The sequence below is a fragment of the Notolepis coatsorum genome (genome assembly GCF_963971535.1).
Source record: "Notolepis coatsorum genome assembly, chromosome: 9".
Taxonomy (NCBI): Eukaryota; Metazoa; Chordata; class Actinopteri; order Aulopiformes; family Paralepididae; genus Notolepis; species Notolepis coatsorum.
The window spans coordinates 80,132,668-80,159,183 of NC_140173.1; the positions used below are offsets into that span (position 1 = coordinate 80,132,668).

Genomic DNA, 26,516 nt, shown 5'->3' on the forward strand with positions numbered 1-26,516 from the left:
CACCTTGTTGCTTGGAGATGACTAATGAGAATGTACAGTCTCCCTCCGTCTCCTTCAGGGCCGTGGCTATCTGTCTGTTCATCTATCCTTCCTCTGGGCTGTTGATCCTATCTGTCTGTTCATCTAGCCTTCCTCTGGGCTGTTGATCTTGACATTCAGACGGGAGCAAACCTGGGTGGCTCATTATTTTAGCCAAGCGATTTATCATCCTTGGTTAATTTTTGAACAGTGTTAGTCACTTTATCATATCAGTTGGAGTTATTAGCATGGCATACAAAGCCATTTATCTTACCTGGCTATGTTGATATAGAGGTGGCAAGTGGGGTGTCTCGTACTGTAGCAATGTCACGTTATCTTTTGAGGAAGTCCTCCTTACATGGTCTGGGTTCACAGAGTAGAATGAATGAATGACATTATTTATTAACGTGCCCTGTATAAGTGGCTCACCCCACGTGGGATTACAAGCACAGTGCCAACAGCCACATACAAACACAACCTCTGGTACGAAGATATTTGGTTATGTGAGGGGCCCTGAGTGACAGGTGTATAGATAGAGGCTTGTATTAGGACCCTGTCACTCAGCCATCGCACCCGCGAGGGCCGTCAAATGATTAAAACGGCATGATAGGCCGTACAGAATTTGTGATAGGATGTTAATCGCATGATAGGCTATGAATGATCTCAATGAATGCAAAAGAAGTGGCTGTGGTTGTTGTTATAATGTGGGTTCACTGGGTTACTTTTCATTCAGGCAGTCAGACCTTCACCTGCAGTGTCCTATGAGACACACCTACTTAGGTAGTATAATGAGTAACAGCTGTGTGTTGCATTGGACCAGTATTGCTTTTGACAGCGTGAAATAAACATCACAAGCGAGCATTCGGACTGGACCTTTACATTATTACATTGGCGACAAGGATGGGATACCACCACAAGGAAGACAGACTATGATCAAGGAGCTTCATGAGGCTCATCCAGGGGTCTCAAGAATGAAAACATTGGCCCGCAGTTATGTGTGGTGGCCAAACATGGATGCAGATTTAGAGTCAGCAGTGCGCAGCTGTCATTCATGTCAGTTGAACCAAGCCGTCCCAGCAGCAGCACCTTTACACCCGTGGGAGTGGCCAGACCAACCTTGGATGAGGCTGCATGTGGATTTTTGTGGGCCAGTATATGGAAAGATGTTTCTAATAGTCATTGACGCCTATTCAAAGTGGATTGAGGCTCACCCAATGCAGTCTATTACTTCATCCATGACAGTGGAGAAATTGAGAAGCATTTTTGCCACCCATGGAATCCCAGCAGTCCTGGTTAGTGATAATGGACCAAGTCTGGTTAGTGCAGAGTTCAAACACTTCCTAAAAAAAAACGGCATAAAGCATGTGACAACAGCACCATACCATCCGTCCTCGAATGGCTGTGCTGAGGGTGCAGTGCGGGTGTTCAAAGAGGGCATCAAGAAGATGGGGGAGGGTAGTGTGGAGACAAAGCTATCCAGGTTCTTCTTTAAGTACCGATCAACCCCTCAGACCACAACCGGAGCTACGCCAGCTGAGCTACTCATGAACCGGAGAATCAGAACTCAGTTGGATCTAGTGCGTCCTTCACTAGCGAATAGAGTTGGACTAAATCAGGACAAACAAAAAGAGCAGCATGACAAGCATGTCAGGGACAGGATGTTCACAGAGTCTGACTCAGTCTATGTGAGAGGGTACTCAGGCCAGAAGTGGATTCCCGCAACACTCACAGAGAGGACCGGTCCAGTGTCTTGGAGGGTGACACAACAGGATGGCAAGCTGGTGAGACGTCATCAGGATCAGATGCGTCCATGTTATGATCAAAACACCACGCCAGCACGTCTACCGGAGGAGAGCTTTTCACCACAAGAAGCAGTCCATCCAGGGTCAGAGACTCCTGCACCCGAGGCAATCGTGTTGAGGCCTCCGGAACCTCCTGCACCCGAGGCAGTCGTGCTGAGGCCTCCGGAACCGGGTCCAGAAATAGGACGTCGTTATCCAGGTAGAGTTAGGCAGGCACCCACTTATTTTAATGCAGGGGCAGAATAATCCCTTTGGGTGTCTGGAGGAGGGGCAGTCTACCCCCTACCTTGTAGCTGAGATTAAGCTTAAAAAATGTATACAAATGATATTTCAAGACTATGGGGGAAGGGATTGTTATAATGTGGGTTCACTGGGTTACTTTTCATTCAGGCAGTCAGACCTTCACCTGCAGTGTCCTATGAGACACACCTACTTAGGTAGTATAATGAGTAACAGCTGTGTGTTGCATTGGACCAGTATTGCTTTTGACAGCGTGAAATAAACATCACAAACGAGCATTCGGACTGGACCTTTACATTATTACATTGGCGACAATGATGGGATACCACCACAAGGAAGACAGACTATGATCAAGGAGCTTCATGAGGCTCATCCAGGGGTCTCAAGAATGAAAACATTGGCCCGCAGTTATGTGTGGTGGCCAAACATGGATGCAGATTTAGAGTCAGCAGTGCGCAGCTGTCATTCATGTCAGTTGAACCAAGCCGTCCCAGCAGCAGCACCTTTACACCCGTGGGAGTGGCCAGACCAACCTTGGATGAGGCTGCATGTGGATTTTTGTGGGCCAGTATATGGAAAGATGTTTCTAATAGTCATTGACGCCTATTCAAAGTGGATTGAGGCTCACCCAATGCAGTCTATTACTTCATCCATGACAGTGGAGAAATTGAGAAGCATTTTTGCCACCCATGGAATCCCAGCAGTCCTGGTTAGTGATAATGGACCAAGTCTGGTTAGTGCAGAGTTCAAACACTTCCTAAAAAAAAACGGCATAAAGCATGTGACAACAGCACCATACCATCCGTCCTCGAATGGCTGTGCTGAGGGTGCAGTGCGGGTGTTCAAAGAGGGCATCAAGAAGATGGGGGAGGGTAGTGTGGAGACAAAGCTATCCAGGTTCTTCTTTAAGTACCGATCAACCCCTCAGACCACAACCGGAGCTACGCCAGCTGAGCTACTCATGAACCGGAGAATCAGAACTCAGTTGGATCTAGTGCGTCCTTCACTAGCGAATAGAGTTGGACTAAATCAGGACAAACAAAAAGAGCAGCATGACAAGCATGTCAGGGACAGGATGTTCACAGAGTCTGACTCAGTCTATGTGAGAGGGTACTCAGGCCAGAAGTGGATTCCCGCAACACTCACAGAGAGGACCGGTCCAGTGTCTTGGAGGGTGACACAACAGGATGGCAAGCTGGTGAGACGTCATCAGGATCAGATGCGTCCATGTTATGATCAAAACACCACGCCAGCACGTCTACCGGAGGAGAGCTTTTCACCACAAGAAGCAGTCCATCCAGGGTCAGAGACTCCTGCACCCGAGGCAATCGTGTTGAGGCCTCCGGAACCTCCTGCACCCGAGGCAGTCGTGCTGAGGCCTCCGGAACCGGGTCCAGAAATAGGACGTCGTTATCCAGGTAGAGTTAGGCAGGCACCCACTTATTTTAATGCAGGGGCAGAATAATCCCTTTGGGTGTCTGGAGGAGGGGCAGTCTACCCCCTACCTTGTAGCTGAGATTAAGCTTAAAAAATTTATACAAATGATATTTCAAGACTATGGGGGAAGGGATTGTTATAATGTGGGTTCACTGGGTTACTTTTCATTCAGGCAGTCAGACCTTCACCTGCAGTGTCCTATGAGACACACCTACTTAGGTAGTATAATGAGTAACAGCTGTGTGTTGCATTGGACCTGTATTGCTTTTGACAGCGTGAAATAAACATCACAAACGAGCATTCGGACTGGACCTTTACATTATTACAGTTGTGAAGTGGTTAGGGGAAGTACTTATTAGTGTTGTCAAAAATATCGATTTATCGATTCTGAATATTTAAAACAGTTTCAATACTAATTTCCCGCAATATCGATACTTTCTGCACTAGCGATACCAGCTGGCTTTCTCGCTGTTTTCTCTCCTACAGCAAGTTGTTGTCACACAGGCACACACACTGGTTGCAGTGCACGCATTGCCCACCCCCCCCCCCCCCCCCTCACAGACCCGTCTCGTCAACAAATCCTCTCATTCGCTCCAAGTGCAGAGCCTCCGGCAACTTGTCGTGACAGCTCCTCTTTCAGCATCACTGAACCATTAAAGGTACCATGCATTGCTATTCCTTGCACTATTTGGGCAACTTTACACAATTCCTGTCAGTCTATGGAACACATCTGTAAAGTTTTTTTCAAAAAAATGCATTGTTTTGTTTTTCTAATGAAGGACTCAAAAGTATCATTTTTCTACCTCGGGATTTCAGGCTGTTATATTTCATTGGCTACGCTGTCTGTACACACAGAATACACTCAGCGCCTGTGCGCGTCCAATGAAAACTTCTCACATGTACCTTTCATTTGCCCGACCACACCACCTCCAGCCACTCAAAGCCCAGGTGTGCAGTCTACTTCTCCCTTCCTCATTGTTTTCAGCGAAACGGATGGCTCACAGGCCTTTGGCAGTTGAAACGAAAATTGGTTAGTTAGTTAGGTGAGAGATGTAAGGCTATTCCACCGACGTCCTTTTTCAGGACTTCCGCGGCGCGTTCGGAAAGAGTGCTTGGGACCGCTGCGTGTTATGGAGTTTTCCTAGCAGACCGGCAGTTTCTCGTCGGAGGACTGCTGGTCTGTTGTGGCGCTGTCGTGGAAGGCTCCAAGCCATGGCATGCTGCCTTCCGTGCTTTTTACTCCCGCATGGAGGGTTAATTGCAGGCTTGACGTGGCGAGGCGCGTCAGAGGGGGAGGCGCATCAGAGGGGATCCCCGACAAACGGGAGGGTTCCCCAGCCCTCGCCTGGTACGGGGGAGCAGCACGCGGCATAGCAGAAACAGTGTCTGTCTGAAGCGGGCATCTCTGCGTGTAAACATTGGCGGTTTGGACGTGTTTTGTGAACCGTCCAGAGGAGCTGCGCCTTCATTCAAGGAAAAAGAGGTGCGTGACCAGCGGCAGGTCAATCAATTCAATTATCTTTAATGACCACCCAGCCAGGCTGGTGGAATTTGGTTTCAGTGCAGCATGTTACAGCATATAGTTCCAACATAGAACATAGAACATTTAACATCACTTACATTACATACATACTACATACTACATAAATACACAATTACAAGACCTCAATATCAAATGTCCATAGCAACAGAGGTAGGGGGGGTTGCGGGGGGGGGGGGGGGGGTGCTACAGGGAGTTCAGTGTCCGTATGGCAGTGGGGAAGAAGCTGTTTTTGAAGCGGGATGTTTTGGTGGTCAGGGATCTGTAGCGCCTCCCGGAGGGCAGAAGCTGGAAGATGTGGTGTGCTGGGTGAGTGGGGTCAGAGATAATTTGCCTAGCTCTTCTAATTGTGCTTTGGCGGTGGAGTGATTCGAGAGATGGGAGGGGGGTGCGGATTACTTTCCACTGCAGAATGTTCGCGCTCACTCTGTTGTTGCGCTTGGAGACGTTCTCTTTCCACTGCAGAATGTTCGCGCTCACTCTGTTGTTGCGCTTGGAGACGGTCTCTTTCGGTTGAAGCTGTCAGCGTGGCGATCAGGGCTTGCGCTAGTATCTGGTCGGCCTCGCTTGGGGTGACGCTGATGAGGGTGATCTGGAGTTGACAGGACTTGGCGTTGACCTGTTCTCTTTACGCGCTCCGAGGTCCATCTCGAGGGTGCTGCTTCTTATCTTCTCCCGCGCTCCGAGGTCCATCTCTGAGACGCGGTACTCTTCTCTTTGGTGCGCGCCGAGGTCTATCTCGGGTGCGCGCTCTTTATCCTCTTGCGCTCCGAGGTCCATCTCGGTGGCGCTGTCTTTATCCTCTGGCGCTCCGAGGTCCATCTCGGTGGCGCTGTGGTCTTTGGGCATAGTCACGTCATGTCCCGCTTGTCCCCCCCGTGAGCTAAGTCAGTTTCGTTTGAACCCGCTGGGGTCTCTACTAGTGGGGCCGACAAGTCGATAGGATTGGGCATGCTTAAACTATTAGTTTTATCCGTGCTTAACGTCTTTTTAGATAAGCTAGGAGGTCAAACGAAAGCGTAGTCCTCCAATTGTGGAGGGGGCTGACGTTGGCGCCTAGGGCGCGCTAGTTTGGGAGAGCCGTTTGGAGAGTGTCCGCCGCTGGCCATATTACTATTAATATGATTAAGATTACTGATACCCTCCGGCTCGAAGAACCAATTGTAACTGAGGGGTTACAAAACCCTGACTGTATTAAAGATTGTGATAGATTAAACCACTACTACATATTATTATTATTACTTGCCAGACAGTACAGTTAAATATGGCAGACACTCAGAATAGACGGCACGGTGACAAGGAGATATCATTTACAGTATTTATTATTATGCAGCAAATATACAAATGGGAATGACTTGGTCGCTCTTTTATGGCGAATGATATTAGAAAGTCAGCGAGTAGCAAAGTCAGTGGGAATGAATAATTCCTAGGCTAGGTATACTAGACCAAACGCCGCCTGGCGTGGGATGGCAATATAGGGGGGCAAACAAGGGTACCGCTGGAGACTGGTGATATCCTCCCAGAGTTGTAAGCTCCAGAGGAACGAAGAATGTACGGATACTCAGGCTGTTCACTTGAAGAAAAGGGGGTTCTCATACGGATCCGGTCTTTATAATCCAAGTGCTCAGTAGCAAGGTAATAGCTGTAATCCAATGCCCGATAGCAATGATGATAGCCAGCCAGCTTCGTCCCCGAAGCTAGCCTGAGGTAAGATCTTCAAGGTAGTTAAATCCAAACGACAAGGGTATTAACGATGCTCTTCTCCACGGTACTATGTTCCACAATCACTATAGTCCAACCAATAATGGTTCTACAATATCGCTGCGGTAGGTTCCAATGCGCACATGTCCAATAGTTCTGCTACTAGGCCCTCCTCGTGTGCTGGCACTAATTACTTTAAGTCCACACACACTTGCTAAGGTTCACGCTAGTTACTAAACGAACGAACTGCTTGTTAATACGATTCACACTAAATGACGACTCTTTACTTCACATTAAGTTAGGTCGAACTTGACTCTGCTATACGCTAGGTGCAGCTACTGCTGTTGCATTACTCCGGACGAACTTCACGTTACTGCATTAGATCGAACCGATACGAACTTCTACTTCACCGAACTCCGAACTGTTTGCGCCTTCCACAATATATATACTTAGAGGGCTTTCTAGTGCCCAGCCGCAGCTCTTGTCTGGAATCAATGCGCTGGCACCAGGCATGTCCCAACTTGTCCAGACTCGCCTTTGAACCTGTCTCAGGGGCGCGGTTCTTGAAATTAAATAAAATTGGAAATGGGCTGCACTGGGGTAAATAAGACTATAGTAGTCTTTCCCTGGTCGGCATCCCTCTGACAATTGTGTGTATTGAGGCGTACTGCATTGTACCCATTCTGCAATCTGTCGATACAGACGATGCCACGGTTACTTTTCTCATAGAGCTTTTGAAAAGCTGGGTGGTAAACATTTTGTATGTTTTCTCTATCAACACAGGTTTTTAACGTAAGGTTATGTATATAACCAAGTTCTGTGAGTTATGGTGCGCTCAGCACCAGTTGCACTGTACTTCACTTCGTGCACGAGCACTAAATAAAAAAATTCCACCATGTACCTTTACATCCCAACATTCGTCTGGCCACACCCCCATCCGCTTACCTTCATAAGCAGGAGTGTGGTCATCTACTCGCCTCCTTCCCAAACTTTCACCATAAGGCGAGATCAAGGGCCGCAGCGGCGTCCTGGTGCTGAGCGCACCATAACTCACAGAACTTGGTTATATACATAACCTTACGTTCTGTTTCGTTATGGCTTCGCTCAGCACCAGTTGCACAACAGGAGCTGAGCGGGAGCCATAGCCCGACAAATGTACCCCGCTGAGGCCCCCCACAACCATCAGACCGGGGAGGACCGAGCCCCCCAACCCTCCCTAATGGAGGATACCCCCCCTATTGGAGGCTTACGGGAGGGAGATGGATCCGACCGTGCGAAGAGGAACTCAAGCAACTCAACGCACAGGGTGAGCAGACCGTGGCTTGACCCCACGACTACACACACGCACAACCCGCATGCCACCCGGGAACGAACGGAAGGAACAACCTCGTTACTGCCCCCAAAATCACGGGGTCAAGAAGAGCAACCCAACCCCGTGGCAAGGCTGTAGCAGCGGAGCGCGAAGAAAGACCCAGACCCACCGAAGGGACTGGATCCCCTGGAAAAAGGGGGCCCGGAAAGGTCAATGACGCCAGGCATCAAGACCCCACCAGGCGGTCACTTAGTGACACCGCCCCCCACATCGCCAGCGTATTCGGATAAGGCCCCTCCAAGAGCGGGCCCTTTCCCCCCAATAGCACACCGCCTGGCACACTGACCCTGCAGAACAACGTATCTTCCCGTTCCTTTGTTTTCCAACTTTCTTCTACTAACAACCTCGTCAAGTGGGAATCTACCGAAGGCACTTCCTTGTGGTGAAAGTGAAGAAGGAGGGGAGTAGGTGACCACACTCCTGCTTATGAAGGTAAGCGGATGGGGGTGTGGCCAGACGAATGTTGGGATGTAAAGGTAAATGGTGGAATTTTTTATTCAGTGCTCGTGCACGAAGTGAAGTACAGTGCAACTGGTGCTGAGCGAAGCCATAACGAAACAGAACTGTTGTTATAGGGTACGTTTGTCAGGGACCCCCCACCGCATATTTATGATTATAATATAATTTGGCCTCGCTGCCTCCTCGCTGCCTCCTCGCTGCCTCCTGGGTCAACGACCGGTGGTTTGAAATTCCATTTGTCTATTTGGGGACTTGGTTTTGGCGCTACATTTAGCGGGGGTCCTCGAACTTAATCATGTTGTGGTATAGGGCTGACCTTCGATTTTTTTTCGGGGCCGATATTCGATTTTTTATTCGAAACTTACAAAAATAATAATGTTTAAATATTTTTTTTTGTGTTGTGGGAGTTGTACAGCACTTTGTTCAACTTTGTCAGTGCTGTAAAGTTTAAACCTTTTTAAATCTTAGAATAGAATATAATGGAATAGAAATACTTTTATTATCCCGTGGGAAATTAGACACTGCAAATCGCTCAACATTTAAACATTTAGACAGGACAGGTCACAAATTAGAATAATAACACAAATCAAATCAAGTTGCCTAGGATACGAGTAGAGTAAAATAAAATAGGATAAAATTAAATGAAATAAAATATACAGAAATAAATACAGTAAGAATATACTGAGCATACTGAGCATGGGGTAAACAATTTGGTCAATATAATTATACTTTAAATCTAACTAAATGAAATATGAAATATATATTCCAGTATTCAGTGTAACTAGGTGCTTTAGGTAGTGTATGCTTTAGGTAGTGTATTGTCCTCCTTGGGTTCCAATAAGACTTAGATCAATGTCTGGCAGCCGTCGCTGCCCCCTGTTGTGGAGCCTGGAGGCCGCTAGTCGCGTCCTCCTGCCACTATTGAGCTGCCGCTCTGTGCTCAGTGATGCAGTGAGGCACAGTGATGCATTATATAGTCTGATGGCTGTTGGAATGAAGGACTTCCTGTGCCGTTCAGTGCTGCATTTGGGTAGTGTGAGCCTAGCACTGAACATGCTCCTCCTGTCAGCCAAGTCTGTGTATAGTGGATGGGTGGGGTTTTCCCTGATGGCCTGGAGCTTAGCGAGGCTCCTCCTCTCCGCCACCCTCGCTAGAGAGTCCAGCTCAACCCCAACCACGCTGCTGGCCTTCCTGACCAGCTTATCCAGCCTGGTTGTGTCCACTGCTCTCAGTCCGCTGCCCCAGCAGGTCACAGCGTACAAGAAGGCGCCCGCCACCACAGACTCATAGAACATCCTCAACATCCTTGTACAGACATTGAAGGATCTCAGCCTTCTGAGGAAGTAGAGTCAGCTCTGGCCCTTCTTGTATAGTGCTTCTGCATGTTTTGACCCGTTCAGTTTGTTGTCGATGTGCACACCGAGGTATTTGTACACCTCAACCATGTCCACATCAACTCCCCTGATGGAAACGGGGGTCAAACAAAACACTTTGCTTTCATGAAATATTGTAAGCCGTCATTTGAGGCTTTATAAAAACAGCACAATGAACACAAATCTGTCAGTGCCGAGTCCGACCTCATCTTAAATAACAAACAGTATTGCTTGTTGTAATTAATAAAGAGAGGCAGAGTTGATTTAAAAAAAAAAAAAATAATAATATTAATTTTTTATTTATATATTTTTTTAATCAATATTTTTTTTCATATTCGAATCCCATGCCCATCGAACGAAGCTTCGAAGTATTTAAGACAGCCCTATTGTGGTATGACGTTTTTAGTCATATCCCCATGGGAAAATGCCTGATATGATGCTAGACGGCTTAACGCCTCACCTGTGGGGACAATGGTGCCTCCCCACGTTTAGCCCGGAGAATTGCGAGCAGTGCTTCGAGTTCCATTTCTTTTTATTTGAAGAATGGGAACTGGCGTTACACTCGGTCAGGGCATTGTACATTGTCAAGTTGGTCATGAGCAGTAAAACTCCTGTTTTTATACATAATCAGATTGTTTTTAGTAATACTGTGCACGAGCATTACACTAGAGGTTCCAGTAGTGGGCAGCTTGAATTGCCAGGTCCTAGAACCAGCGCTTTGGGGAGATCTTTTATTTTTAGAGCATTAACTCTGTGGAATGGCCTGCCTCGGAACCTCTGCTGCATTTACAGTAGATTCACTTTTAAAAAGAATCTTAAATTGTTTTTAAATTGTTTTTAACACTGTAAAGTAATTTTTTGTTTTTGTTTTACACTAATGTAATTTTAGCTATATTAATTGTTACAGTAGGTTCTTTGCATTGTGTACTGACTTTTAATAATTTAGTTTTTTGCAATAGTGATTGTTTTTGTGTGTTTTTTTTGTGTGTGGACCCCAGGAAGACTAGCTGGTTGCTATCGCACCAGCTAATGGGGATCCCTAATAAAATAAAATAAAATCGTGTGTGTTGGATATGACGTTTTAGTCTTATCCCCCATAAGAATATACCTGGTATGATTTCTGACTGTGTCTGATACTAGATTGTTCAGTGACCCTGCAGTCTGTGTTGTTTATAATAACGTTGAAGCCGCTGTATCCGGCAGCCCGGAGGCAGGCGGGCGGTGTCTCGTCCCGTTGTTTCAAATTGGGACCGGCGTTATGCCTGAAGGGGGTCCTTTACAATCTATTCATATGTGTATATAACGTTTTGGTCTTCTCCTTCGGGAGAAGGCCTGATGTGTGGGGCTGTACTATATTTATTCATTAAATATCTTACATCCAGCTCCTCTGGTCAACCATGAGCGCGGGCGACACGCCGCGTTGCCGCTCCCACTGGGAGAAGGTAAGCGGTGACGTATGGTATTTACATATCTGTATTTACAAATCTGTCCTTTGCATAGGAGGGGTTCCCCCCTCTTTTGGATCTGTTTACCGCGCACAGGACGTACCAAAATGAACTGATTAAGACACTTGGACACTTGGACTAATTAATGCATTCAGTCATTTGGACGGAGTTGTTAAAACTCACTCCACTCAAACCAATAGAGTTATAATTCACTCCACTCAAAATCAAATTTAAATCGACATGACTGGGGAAATGTTGCCAGTCAGTCAGCCAAAACAAATTCCTGGACGACTCCAAGGTCGAACTTTGAGCTGCTGGAGTCGAAGGCTCTCTTGGAGATAAGAGTGGCATGCGGCGCCCCCACCCCCAGCCCCCTCCCCCCACCCCCCCTCCTACGTGTATGGCCCAGCGCCTGTATGGCAGCTAACTCGTATGTGGGGCGGCGTGGCTCAGGGGTAGAGCGGGTTGTCCAATGATCCAAGGGTTGGTGGTTCGAATCCCGCTCAAGCCCATGTCCATCCCACTGCCGTTGTGTCCTTGGGCAAGACACTTAACCTACTTGCCTCGTATGAATGTGTATGCATGTGAATGAATGTTGGTGGTGGTCGGAGGGGCCGTAGGCGATGATTATTCGCCACGCTTCCGTGAGTCTGCCTCAGGGCAGCTCTGGCTGCAATTGTAGCTTACCACCACCGGTATGACTGTGTATGAACGAATAATGGACTCTGTGAAGCGCTCTGGGTCAGTGAAGAGCGCTATATAAATCCAAGTCATTATTATTATTATGCGTGCTGGAGGGGGGAGCCAAGGCTGTCTCGTCAACCCCCCCCCCCAGCCCCTCCCCTATCCCCTCCCCCCAGCCCCCCCCCCCCCCCCCCTACCCCCCCCCCCCCCCCCCCCCGGGTGCTCCGCGCCAAACATGGCAGCGGTAATACGCATACGTCTGTCTCAAAGAGTCCTGCATGTATAACAAATGCGCATGTTGGTGAATTTATGACTGTGTGCCATTATTACTATCAATGTAATAATTGTGGAATATTACTATAATGAGCTGTATGTGTATGAACCAAGCATCCTTTTTGAAGCACTTTGGTTGACAAGTGTCATGTTTAAATGTGCTATATAAATAAATTTGATTGATTGATTGATTGATCCGTCGAAGGATATATGGGGACCCTCGCTAGCTCTGGCGTTAGCAACCAGGGGAGTTGCGTGTGCACCTCCCCGGTTCGGGTTGTTTATTCAAGGTTATTTTTCATCTTGCTCTGTTTCTGGCTCTGCTGTGGTACAGTTCAAGTTCAAGTTCTTTAATAGTTGTCATACAGAAGTACAGAATACTTTCATACAAAATGCTTCTTACTGTTACGCTCCAGAGACTGTGCTAAACAAGATAGTATCAAATAACATAATAACATAATATAGCATGAATTTAGAAGAAGAAAATGAGGTCACAGTTGTTCGGTATAGACATATGTACAATGTTCTGAGTTACCATATAATATACAATACACAACTATGCAGTGTACTAATGTACAGTACTATCTAGTGCAAAGCAGAAATGGGATGAGGTACAATTTTTGGTACAATTTACAGTAAGGTGTACGAGTTGTAGTGCAATCCTTCATCCATAAATATAAAGTGTGGGGAGTGGGTGCTACAGTGTGTTTGTTTAAAGTGGGTGTGTGCTATAAAGTGTGTGTAGTGGGTGCTACAGTGTGTTTGTTTAAAGTGAGTGTGTGCGTGTGGATGTGTGTGCTATGTGTGTTTGGTGGTTGTTGTTGTGTAGTGTTCATTCATTGTTCGTTTAGCAGCCTGATGGCCTGGGGATAGAAGCTACTTCTGAGTCTTTCTGTGCTCGCCTTGAGACTCCTGTATCGCTTGCCTGACGGCAGCAGTTCAAAGAGGCAGTTGTTCGGGTGGCTCGAGTCCTTAATAATTCTCTTAGCCTTCCCCTTGCAACGCTTGTAGTAAATGTTCTGGAGGGTGGGGAGCCCCCCTCCGATTGTGCGTTCGGCTGAACGTGTCACTCTTTGTAGTCTGCTTTGGTCTTTTGCAGTGCTATTCCCAAACCAGGAGGTGATGTTGCCGGTCAAGATGCTCTCTATTGTACATGAGTAGAAGTTCTTAAGGATCTTCTGGCTGACTTGGAACTTCCTTAGGCGCCTGAGGAAGTAGAGGCGTTGTCGTGCCTTCTTCACCACACTGTTAATGTGTATGGTCCATTTCAAGTCCTCGGATATGTGGGCTCCGAGGTACTTGAAGCTGTTGACTCTCTCAACCGGTGCCCCGTCGATGCTGAGGGGGCTGTAGTCCTTGACCCCCGACCTCCTGAAGTCCACAATCATCTCCTTTGTTTTGCTGACGTTCAGGGAGAGGCTGTTTTCCTGGCACCATCCCGCCAGGACCTTGACCTCTTCCAGGTAGGCCCTCTCGTCGTTGGCAGAGATCAGGCCCACCACCACTGTGTCGTCAGCAAATTTGACGATTGTATTGCTACTCCGCTGAGCCACACAGTCGTGTGTGTACAGGGAGTAGAGGAGGGGACTCAGAACACAGCCCTGGGGGGCCCCTATGTTGAGGGTGATGGATGAGGAGGTGCAGTTGCCTGCTCTCACCACCTGGGGTCTGCCAGTCAGGAAGTCCAAGACCCACTGGCAGAGGTCATAGCCCAAGCCCAGGTCCCTGAGCTTGGCTATGAGTATGGAGGGGACTATGGTATTGAATGCCGAGCTGTAGTCGATGAATAGCATTCTCACATAGTTCCCCTGCCTCTTGTCCAGGTGTGATGCTGCTGTGTGCAGCACATGGGATATGGCGTCCTCCGTGGACCTGTTGGGGCGGTATGCAAATTGCAGGGGGTCCATGTTGATGGGGAGGGAGGAGCAGATGTAGCCCTTTACTAGCTTCTCAAAGCACTTCATGGCTATGGAGGTGAGAGCTACAGGGCGGTAGTCGTTGAGGCAAGCAGGCTTGGATTTTTTGGGTACAGGGATAATAGTGGACTTCTTCAGGCAGGTGGGGATGACAGCCTGTTCTAAGGACAGGTTAAATATGTCAGTGAATACTGGGGCCAGTTGGTCGGCACAGACTTTTAGGACGCGGCCGGGGATGCCGTCCGGACCTGCTGCCTGTCACAGCAGGTGTCACAGCCACGACGGCCAGCCAAAATCGGTTTCATTCTGAATTTTGTTGGTGAATTAGGTCGAATTTCCGGTCCCAGTAATGGGGACTGGTTAAAGGGTCTGCCCCCGTTTTCACAGAAGTGATTCAGACCCATGCCACGCATGTCTCCCGATCGGTTGATTTTGGGAGGAGGCATGGTGAAGGTTTCCATCCTCGGTATGGGCTGTTAGACAGCCCCCCCTACTGCTGCAAAGGGGGATGACGTCTGCCCACACGGAATGGCCCTGCTTGTCATTCGAATATGGGGTTGAAAGATGCACAGTGGTACTGTGGTTAGAGCTGCCGCGGTATTGATTTTTTCCTTACCGCACAAATTTGCGAAGCTATTCAAACCGCTGCGCTAACCACACATTTAAAAAAAAATGAATATTGTTTGGGATTCGGCAAGCACGCATTCGTTATTGAAAGTGAAACACAGACAACATAGGCTACTGAACACTGTTTATTGACGCTTGCAACTGGCAAGAACACAGAACAAATTGTTCTTGAAACTAAATGTCCATATAACAGAAACAGATAGGCCATTACACATGTATAAAGGCTTTGCACTGCAAAGTTATAAAATACAAATAAAACATAAAGTGCACATTCATTGTAAAAGCTGGCCCACTCGTTTAAAAAACAAAAAACAATAATGAAATAATACAAGGTCTAATAAATTAAATGAAAAGCCATTTTTGCATTTATTGTCTCAATTTTAGCCGCTATATATGGAATAAACAATGCCTTGAACTAGGGATGTCCCGATCGCCTTTTTTTGCTTCCGATCCGATCCCGATCATGTGATTTTAAATATCTATCGATCCGATCGTTTCCGATCCGATCTTTCACATTAGTAATCAATTTTGACGCATTTTTGTCAGAAACTGGCAGAGCGAGACAAGCCCATCTGTTGCCTATAGTTCGGGGCGCGAGAGCGGAGGCTTTTGTTATTACATTCACCCTGAGAAATGTGCTTCTGCTTCATATGAGAAATATTAAAAGTTTCAATATATGTTTGCACATTAGTATACATTCAGTGTTCGACTTACGTAATGGTCCATTCTGGTCTGAAACGCCGACGATAATCCTCAGTCACGTAACGTTATCCTCCAGGTGAAAGTTAGTCTGAAAACTTCGCCTCCAGCCTGCTGTCCTCCTTGCAAACATTGCAACTGGCTTGACTTTCTATTTTAAAATGCTTAGTTCCAAACCTCTGACATTAAGTCTAGCTGCTCAAGTCAGTGGATATTAACCGTGTTTCGGGAGCGACGTGTTGTACTGTTGTTGTTGTGGTCGAGCGTGTAGCGTGTACAGCGTGTAGCGTCTAAATTAAAGGGGTGTTTGTTGCAACGGTGAAAATTAAAGGGGAATGTCTTTGTTGTGGACAATTATTCTGCTCTGTGTGACAATAAATACATTAATGATGATATATTATATGTAATTTAAAACCAAAACTAAGGCCTCCGTATGAGTTTAAGACGTGGACATGGTCATGTTTGTTGAATAAAGATTTTTATTATTATTTTTTCCCGATCCCCGATGCTCTGAAAAGCACGTGATCGACGCCGATTCCGATCACGTGATCGGATCGGGACATCCCTACCTTGAACATAGCTTTTAAATGAACATAAGGCCACTTATTTGCATTGCAAAGTTAAGAAATAAATAAAAAATTCTAAAGCGCACGTTAGTTCGGCAATTGCTTGGATAATAAAACAAACCAATAATGAAATAATAAAAGGCATAATAAATTAAAGGCCATGTTTCTGCTTTAGTTTAGCCTACTCTCTCCCCAGCTCTCTCGAAATGCCTTTGAAGTGACTCATCCTATTGCGACTTGGAATTCCTCGCAAGAAAAACCAATATATTAACATTGACGGGTTTGAGAGATGCTCTCAATGGAGTGACAATATATTCCCCGCTGCACTGAACACCCGCTCAGATGCAGTGCTGGTGGCGCATACTGCCATGTATTTTCTGGCAATCTTTGCAAGTAGTGGGTATCTGGACTGGTTGTCGCGCCACCATGCAAGAGGATCTGAATGAGAGTCCATGGCTTCATCTTACATACTTGGTCAACTCTGTGTCAGCACGGAGTCTCTTGGGAATAGGCGTTGACTGCGTCTGGTTTCTTTTTTTGCCGAGGAGGTCTGCCAGTTTCCTTTTTTTGTCTCCTCCGCCTGTTGGCGTACTGGGTCTTGGCTGCGCAGCTGCATCATCCTGTTCGGGGATTTCCATCATCTCCTCCAAGAGCGCATCTCTCAGTTCCTCACTGGGTGTGCTGTTCTTGTACCGGGGATCAAGAAACGAGGCCTTTTCCAGTAGCTTCTGTGTTGCGGGTAGGGCTGTCTTAAATACTTCGAAGCTTCGAAGCTTTGTTCGATGGCACAAGCTTCGAACAAAAAATCTGTGTGTGTGTGTGCATGGGGCCATTGGGTGGGGCCGGGGGACAAATACACTGGAGGAAAGTAACCCAGCTCAGCACTGCCCAAATTATATCATCACTATTGCCTGTTTGAAGGATATCATCCTCAAACACATATACACCACCTACACGCCTATTCTCAGTCCTTGCCCCACAATGGTGGAATGAACTACCCACCCCAGTTAGGACAGCTTCATTCCAACAGCCATCAGACTATACAATGCATCACTGTGCCTCACTGCATCACTGAGCACAGAGTGGCAGTTACCATCTTCCTGGACTTAGTTCGAAACAGCACTGTGCAATACTACACCTACTGTAGACCTCAGTATATTTTTACTGTATTTATTTACTGTATATTTTATTCCATTTTTATTCTATTTTACTCTACTCTTATCCTAGGCAACTTGATTTGATTTGTTTTTTATTCTAATTTGTGACCTAAATGTTTAAATGTTGAGTGATTTGCAGTGTCAAATTTCCCACGGGATAATAAATGTATTTCTATTCTATTCTATTCTATTCTAATGAAATAGACAGAAAAAAACAGGTAAGACATAAGATGTGCATGATAAAAATAGACATGCTAAATTCCTGAGAAGGCACTGGTTCCTATGTACACTACTATACAATATACAATTTTAACTCCGTCATTATGTTTTACTTACTATATCTAAACTATACTATACAAGAACCACATTCTGTTCTTTCCTTAAAGTGACTTTTATATTCTTCATTTCTTTAAAGTGACTTTTCCATTTAGTTTAAAGTGATTGTTTAAAGCGGTTGCAGCATGTGTGTGTGTGTGTGTGTGTGTGTGTGTGTGTGTGTGTGTGTGTGTGTGTGTGTGTGTGTGTGTGTGTGTGTGTGTGTGTGTGTGTGTGTGTGTGTGTGTGTGTGTGTGTGTGTGTGTGTGTGTGTGTGCTTGTGTGTGTGTGTGTGTGTGCTTGTGAGTAGGGATGTCCGATATTATCGGCCGATATCGGCATTAAAATGTGATTATTATTATTTTTTTTTTACATTTCTATAACCTTTATTTACCCAGGCAAGCAAGTAAGAACAAATTCAGATTTTATTTATTGTCAAAAGTATTCATAATGTTGTGTTAATTTCACAACAAGAGATATGTAATGTTAATTACCTGAAATTATTCCGTTTTTTGGGGGGGAACCCTGCATATATCGGTATTGGTTGATATCGGTATCGGAAATTAAGAGTTGGACAATATCGGTATATCGGTATCGGTAAAAAAGCCAATATCGAGCATCCCTACTTGTGAGTGGAGAGTTCAGTGTATAGTGTTCTGATGGCCTGGGGGAAGAAGCTGAGCCGGAGTCTCTCTGTGCTTGTAACGTGTGTACGTAGGCGCTTGCCTGACCGCAGCCGCTTGAACAGGCTGTTGTTGGGGTGGTGGGGGTCTTTCATTATTCTGCAGGCTCTGGATTTGCACCTGAACTTCCTTAACTGTTTCAGGTGAATAGAGGCGCTGTTTCGCCTTTTTCACCACATAATCTGTGTGTTGACCATGTCATGTCCTCTGTGATGTGGACTCCCAGGTACGTGTAACTGCTCACCCTGTCCACGATAGCCCGATTTATCTGCAGTGGCGTGTGTGTCACCTGCTGTTTTCTCCTAAAATCCACGATCAGCGTGCCAGTTCATCAACCTCCTCCCGATAGGCCTTCTCGTCATTGTTAGAGATCAGCCCCACCACCATGTGTTGTCTGCAAACTTCACTATGGAGTTGGAGCTGAACCTTGCCACACAGTCATGTGTGTACAGTGAATACAGCAGGGGGTTCAGAACGCAGTAGATTGAAATAAAGGTGTTCTATTTCTATTTCAACCTGATTCAATTGGATCTTTGTTTCCATATGAAGTATCATAAAATGTATCATATGAAATGTATAATTTATTAAATGTATCATACATATATTAACATTATAGACCAGAACATTACCTCAAGTGACTTTACTTTGCAGTAACATTGAATTTGTCAACATGCTTCTCACCACTGATAATGGGCTTTTGACTGAAGACTTCATTATGTCAATGTTGAATTTTCTTTCATTTAGGACACCTCATACATTTACTGATGTAACTCCCTGACCATGCATGCTATATTTAAACATGTGGTATTGCTGGATTTAGCACAACCACACCTTTCATAAAAAGCCCTCATCTGTGTTTCTATGACAAGTCATGGCAGAGCTACTACAAGGTAAATGAGAACATTCTGCATAGATATTAATTTTTTACATTTCCGCTTATTTTAAGTGTGTACATAGGTATATATTTCCTACATCCTATCCTATCCTAAAGATAGTTTAAGTTCAAATAAATTCCTTTCTTGAAAAAAACAACATCTTAGAAGAATTTAAGTCAGGATTCAGAAAATATCATAGCACTGAAACTGCCCTCACCAAAATAATCAGTGACCTCAGGCTAAACTCTGACGAGAATAAGATCTCCATCCTTATCCTACTAGATCTCAGTGCAGCATTTGATACAATCGATCACGATATTCTAATCGTTCATCTTGAAAACCATGTCGGTTTCTCAGAACATGTGCTAGGCTGGTTTAAAACATACATCAAAGGGAGGAAATTCTATGTTAAACTAGGAGATCACAAGTCTGATATATACGACAACAACTATGGAGTTGCACAAGGGAGTTGCTTAGGTCCTTTACTCTTCTCCCTTTACATGTTACCGCTAGGTGATATCATCAGAGAACATAATGTAGATTTCCATAGCTATGCGGATGATACACAACTGTACATATCTGCTGAACCAAATGATACAGCGATTAGCTCCATTACAGACTGCTTACTGGCAATAAATAAATGGATGAGTAAGAACTTCCTGAACCTAAACGAGAACAAAACTGAAATTCTAATTATCGGCCCCAAAACTAAAAAAGAAACATTAATAAAGAACCTGGGAGGACTAACCCCTTGGATCAAATCTGAGGTCACTAGTCTCGGGGTTATCATAATTTCAGAACTGAACTTCAATTCTCATATTAGCAAAGTGACGAAAACATTGTTCTTCCATCTCAGAAATATAGCAAAAGTACGGCCATTTATTAATCAGAATGATGCTGAGAAGCTAATTCATGCATTCATATCTAGCCGGTTAGACTACTGTAATGCACTTTTCACAGGTCTCCCTAAGAAAACCACAGAGAGGCTTCAGCTAATCCAAAACTCTGCAGCCCGACTGCTAACTAGAACCAAAAGGAGAGAGCACATTAGTCCAGTCTTAGCTGCTTTACACTGGCTTCCTGTAACATTTAGAATTGACTTTAAAGTGGAGATGAAGCATAGCGATAAATACATATTCATAGCATCACATTAGTATTTAGATAAGCCACAGAAAAAATCACGTTATAAAAATAAGCAGTTTCTACGAAAAAACGATTTGTTATGTGCATTTTTGAAGCATTTATCATTATGGGCGCGGCCATTTTGTTGCTGACGTCATTGGGCTGGTTTGGTGTATACACTGCTGGTTAGCTGCCTATAGTGAATGGGTCAGTCAGTAAATAAAATGTTGCCTACAAAACAACGGGACCGCGGTGGTTCTGTTTGTATTGCTCCTGGCTGCTGATCTAGGTAGCCAGCAGGCTGAATGCTCCGCGACGCTGAACTGCCTGGGCCGGTCTGTCTGTCGAAGACTGAGGGAACCGTGTCCGGCTTCAGCTGATTAGTGGTCTTCTGGACAAACCTTCCACCCCCAACAACATAATCCGAGGCAATGAAGTGTTCGCTGCAGATCCTCCTTCCCTGTCCAACAGGCTAGTCGCGCCGCCTGAGTGCAGCCAGCCTGAGCCAACGTGCCAACAACACTGTTTTTTTCACTGGTAGTTTGTGGAAATTAACCAACTTTCCTCTCTTTCACATGGTAAAATTAGTTTGAACAGCCAGGAGCAATACAAACAGAACCACCGCGGTCCCGTTGTTTTGTAGGCAACATTTTATTTACTGACTGACCCATTCACTATAGGCAGCTAACCAGCAGTGTATACACCAAACCAGCCCCATGACGTCAGCCAAAATGGCGGCGCCCATGTTGAAAACAGGGATATTATATTTGATTTTTCAGACAAATAAGATAGATTTCACATTTGATTATAGAACCCTGTCTTACACAAGGTACACAACAAACAAACTAGGATCACATTGTTCACTGCTTCATCTCCACTTTAAGGTCCTTCTCCTTACATACAAAGCTCTAAATGGACAGGGACCTAGCTACATCGCCAACACTCTAATAAATTACACACCAGCAAGAACACTGCGATCATCAGCTGCTGGACTAATAGAGGCTCCCAGAAACAGTCAAAAGAGGATCGGTAATGCAGCCTTTATCAACTATGCCCCAAAACTGTGGAACAAACTACCCCAAAACATCAGAGAAGCCAACTCGCTAGACATCTTTAAAAGACAGCTTAAACCCTATCTCTTTGCTCAGGCATTTCACTGTGGGGTAATGCAGGCAAATATCTGAAGATAGATATCTGCTACCACCTAGTGGCAAGGGGAAATATTATTATAGAAACATCAGGGATATCCTGACACAAATTGTACTTACCTGCACTATTCTTACCCTGCCTACTTTTATACACTGCCTATCAAATTCATGTGTCGGTTATCACACTTTTTACTTCTTACTGATGACTATTTTTAAACTGAATCATTTAAAACTATTTTTATTATTTGTATTACTGAATCAAACTGTAAACAGAGAGCCTATTGGGATGCTAGATCCTAATGTGAAACACTGTGCTGTTGTATGTTAAATACCCTGTTGTATGTCCGGTCTATTTTATAATTCTTGACTATTTTTTTTATTTTTTATTACTGAATCAAACTGTAAACAGAGAGCCTATTGGGATGCTAGATCCTAATGTGAAACACTGTGATTTACCATACCTTGCTATATTCTTACCCTACCTACTTTCATACACTTCCAATGAAATTCATATGTCGGTTCTATGATGTTGGAGTGATGCTCTGTTGTGAGGAGAAGATTACTTTTGACCTAAATCTAGCAAAGTTGTTTACCATTCCAGTTAGGTACATCGTGAACCTCACCGCCTAGCCAAGGTTGATTATCCTAACTGGGCCATTTTCATCTGATTGAACAATCTTATACTGTAACATTGCTATTTACATTTTTTATTTTTATGCTCGCTTATGCCTGTATTTTTTACTGTTGTTATATGTCCGTTCTATTTAATAATTTCTAGACTATTTTTAAACTTAATAATTTTTAACTATTTTATTATTTGTAATACTGAATAGAGAGCCTATTAGGATGCTAGATCCTAATGTGAAACACTGTGATTTACCATACCTTGCTATGCTCGCTCATGCCTGTATTTTTTACTGTTGTGAAGCACTTTGAACTGCAACCTCTGTATGAAAAGTGCTATACAAATAAAGTTATTATTATTATTACATGCATAAAGATATTCACATCCAGGTTTTTCTATTATGTTAAGCAACTGTCTGACAGCTAGCATGTCAAGGTTGAAAGCTCTTGGAGCTTGTATTATTAATCTACATGAGTTTATATGTCTCAACTCCCATACGAACATTGATTGATTGATTGAACATTTTATTAACAGATTGCAGAATGGGTACAGTACAGTACATCTCAATACATAAAATTGTTAAGGGGATGCAGACCAGAGAAAGACTTTCGTCTTGTTTACATCAGGGTCCCCAATTTTCAATTCATCATAACATATATGACACACACAACATACAGATAGACAGTACTGCTACATCTATACATTTATGACATACCAGATTTGCAAATACAGTACTGTTTGTGATACAAAAAGTGTCCAGAAAAGAGTGTATATACATTTGACCAGGCTATATTTAGGTACTTTTTTCCTTTGGGGGTGTATAACAATATCTATCAATTTAACAAGTTTTGCAGTAAAATATTTTTATACAAGAATCCATTTCATATATGGGAGACCTTAGAGATGAGGAAAAACTAGCTTGTGTTTTGTTCTACCTCCGGTAGGGGTATCTCAACATTTTGGGGGCATTGTCACTAGGCTATAAGGTCCATGTTCAAAGGTTCAGGACCATGTTCAGGTCCATGTGTTAGCTAACAAGTGCAGTTTCCCCAGCTGTAATGTTTAACCAGGCCGGGTTCGCTGCAACTGAGAACAGAATCGCATTGGGAAGTGATGATACTGCCGAAGGAAACCATCTCAAGTATCTTCGATGATATGTCTGCATTGCGAGTTTGTGGAAATAACTGCCACTTTCAGTGGGGACAGCTCTACTGTATTACTGATGATTCCTGTTTAGCCGAAGCATTTCAAATAAAGTCCTTGTGGTCAATAGCAACACGTCTGCTTTTCACATCCGTACCTCTGGTCCTTATCTTCATCACTGGTGGGAATATGATTCATCCCCCATTATTTTTTTTTTTTTTTTTATTATTTCTCCCATCCCCTAATTGAGTCATTATGCCAATTCCCTCCTGGTCGTTGCTCTGCCCTACTATCGGTCTGGGGAGGGTGTAGACTACCCACAGTAAATCTTGCAGTGTCAAATTAACACTATTCCCGAGTGTATTTGGACCCAACTCAGAATTGGTGTTAAATTGACTATTGCTCTTGTGTAAGAGTTAATTGAACTCTAAATATAGTAAAAACTTAACACTCGATTATGCGTATGGTTATGCAAGTGTTAAATTAACTCTAAATAGAGTAAAATTCTCATCTGTCCTCTTCGCCGTGAACACAGAATTCTCCAATACGATTGACAGCTGCTGCCAACACTAATGCTGTGTTGTCGATAGCTTTTCTGCTCAGAGCTCAGTCACAGTGTTTACTTATGGAGATCACCGTCAGTGAAATAGCCCCTCCCCTCGACATTGTAGTTCTTTCATATTATTACGGGGAAAAACAGACTTACAATCTAATAACAATTAACGTATTTACAAGTCGTATTACGTTTTGCAAATAAGGAGACATATACAACATCTCAAAGCACTCAAAAATGCCATTAATCAATTTTGACCGATTTCTGAAATGCGCGACTTTTTGGCCATTTCTGAGACATTCTCTCTGCCTTTGTTTACCCACACGCGGGTGCAAACAGCGTGGGCCGACTCCATGCCTCCTCTCTCCAAGAGGCTAATTAATGTGAGCCGTGTTGTTCACCTCAGTTTGAGTACAGCTTGGCACTTTCAGTTTCACTGGCCTCTGAGCTACAGCCGAGGATGCGATCTGACTGGTGTGTGAGCAGACCAGAGAATTTGATACAGCGTGGAATTTGTGAGGAGCATGATTCAAGTCAAAGCTAATTTCTCTCTGACATGCCATGGGTTTTATAAACATCCTTGTCAGAAGGCTTGACGCAATGCGGCACGGTGGTGTAGTGGTTAACACTGTCGCCTCACAGCAAGAAGGTCCAGGGTTCGATTCCCGCTTGGGGACCAGGTCTCCATGATGCTCAGGTGGGGTATCTCCCAGGCCTTTCTGTGTGGAGTTTGCATGTTCTCCCCGTGCTCACAAGGGTTTCCCCCCGATAAGATAAACCCAATGGAAAAACATGCACAGATCACTAACGCAGTGGCGTCCTTGACGAAGACGGACAGGAGCACTTGGATTGGTCCCCGGGGCGCGGCTCACGTTGACGCCCTATCTGCTCCCGGCTGCCCATGGGGGGAAGGACAACGGGATGGGAAAAGTGCAGAGAGACATTTCATCGGCGACTCAGTGCATGTGTGTGTGTGTTCCTGTGGGTCGCCCATCTCGCGTGTGTGTGTTAAACTGCATGACAAATAAAGACTTCTAGTCTAACAATTATATTATTAATGCAGTCCAAGAAATATAATTTCCCCAAAAGGCCTATATGGTGCACTGCATTCTCCATGGTGCTGAAAACCTTGTCTCGCATTGGCCAAATTTGTGTTTTGGGAGAGGTAAGCGCCCAGTTACAACTATGAAGCCACTGCTGTCTGGGAAGGCATTGGAGGCCTACACTGCGATGGACGAGGAAAGAGCCCAGACTGCTGATTATGTTCGACATCTCTCCAGAGACGTACCGGCAGAAGTTCCGGTCCAGTACTGTACCACCGGGAGAGAACCCCTCAGAGACCTACCACCGCCTGAAGGGCCTCTACCGTCGCTGGATTCGGCCTGAGCAGCACAGCAAGGAGGAGGTTGGAGAGGCGATCATCTTGGAGCAGTTACTCCTGCTACTTCCCTCCAAGGTGAGGACATGGGTGAAGGAGCATGAACCAGGGGAGGGACTTGCAGCTGTCAAGCTGGCTCTACAGTACCTCAACGCTCGGAGAGGAGGACCAGCTGTACGTTCCACCAGTGCAGCACCCCGGCAGTTACTCCAACCACCCGATCCAAGGCCTGCACAGTGAGGATATAACCAGGAGCCTCCAGGTAACCCCAGCTCTGCCCCAAATCAACGAGCATCCGGTAAGGACTTTGACTTTATGTGTTACTATTGCCAGCAGCCAGACCACATAGCTTCTGTGTGTCCCATACGCAAAGCTAAAGTCACAGGCGCTTGGTATGCACCCCGGCCTGAGGTGGAGACTACCGGGAATAAGGAAGTGCAAGTTCAGCACTATAGGACTGTGACTGTTAATGGCCGCCAGGTTACTGCTCTGTTGGACAATGGTAGCTTTATGTCATTTGTGAAACACAGTATAGTGCCAGTAGGCAGTGTGGACTATAGCCACCAAGCAGATGTGTTGTGTGTGCATGGGGATAAGCATATGTACCCCAAAGCACTGTTATCCTTGAGAACCAACCTTACCTATTGACTGTTGGTGTGGTAAGACAACTTGCCGATAGATCTCATACTAGGGAGATATTTACCGGTACTTGTGGATTTACTGCAGGAGACAGAATTGCCAGTTGAAACTGTCTCTGGGAAGAGGGGAGAGGTTGTGTGTCCTGTGATCACTTGAGCCCAGGCAAAATCTGGAGTCCAACAACTCCCAGATTTTGACAGTAGTCTGTGTGAAGGTGGCACTAAGGGGCCAAAATAATCGTGTCGCCAACGCCACTTTGAGAAGTAGCTAAAGTCCACCGAACCTGAACCAAAGGGTTTGAGGTCAGACTAATTGTGGGAAGTGCCTGACAATATTTCTGTGATACAGAGGGAAGATGTGACTTTGAAACCATTGTTTATGCAAGTGGTAGAGGAGACAAAAATGTATTGTCTGGGAAGGGAAATGTTCATTGTTGACAATAAGGTGTTATATAAAGTTACCGATGACCACATACGTCTTGTGGTGCCTGCTAGCTGTAGAGCACTGGTCATGCACCTAGCACACACCCTCCTATGGGCCGGCCATCTTGGCCACCATAAAAAAAATTACGTGTCAGTGCACGCTTCTATTGGCCTTCCATGTACACATACATCCAGAAATATTGCACCACATGCCCCACATGTCAGAAAACATGCCCTACCCGCAAATCTGACCAAGCTTTTCTCCAGTCATCTCTAATTCATTCCGCACGATTGCCATGGACAT

General features: G+C 45.1%; 1 protein-coding gene across 1 annotated transcript in view; it reads left to right on the forward strand.

Moving 5' to 3' along the window:
- Positions 1 to 26,516, forward strand: part of adgra1b (adhesion G protein-coupled receptor A1b) — a gene marked incomplete at its 3' end in the record, with an annotated part of 723,468 nt that overhangs the window by 631,297 nt on the left and 65,655 nt on the right. Inside the window, 1 exon segment of the mRNA XM_084321924.1 lies at positions 25,054 to 25,325. Coding sequence (XP_084178050.1) covers positions 25,054 to 25,325 — 272 coding nt within the window.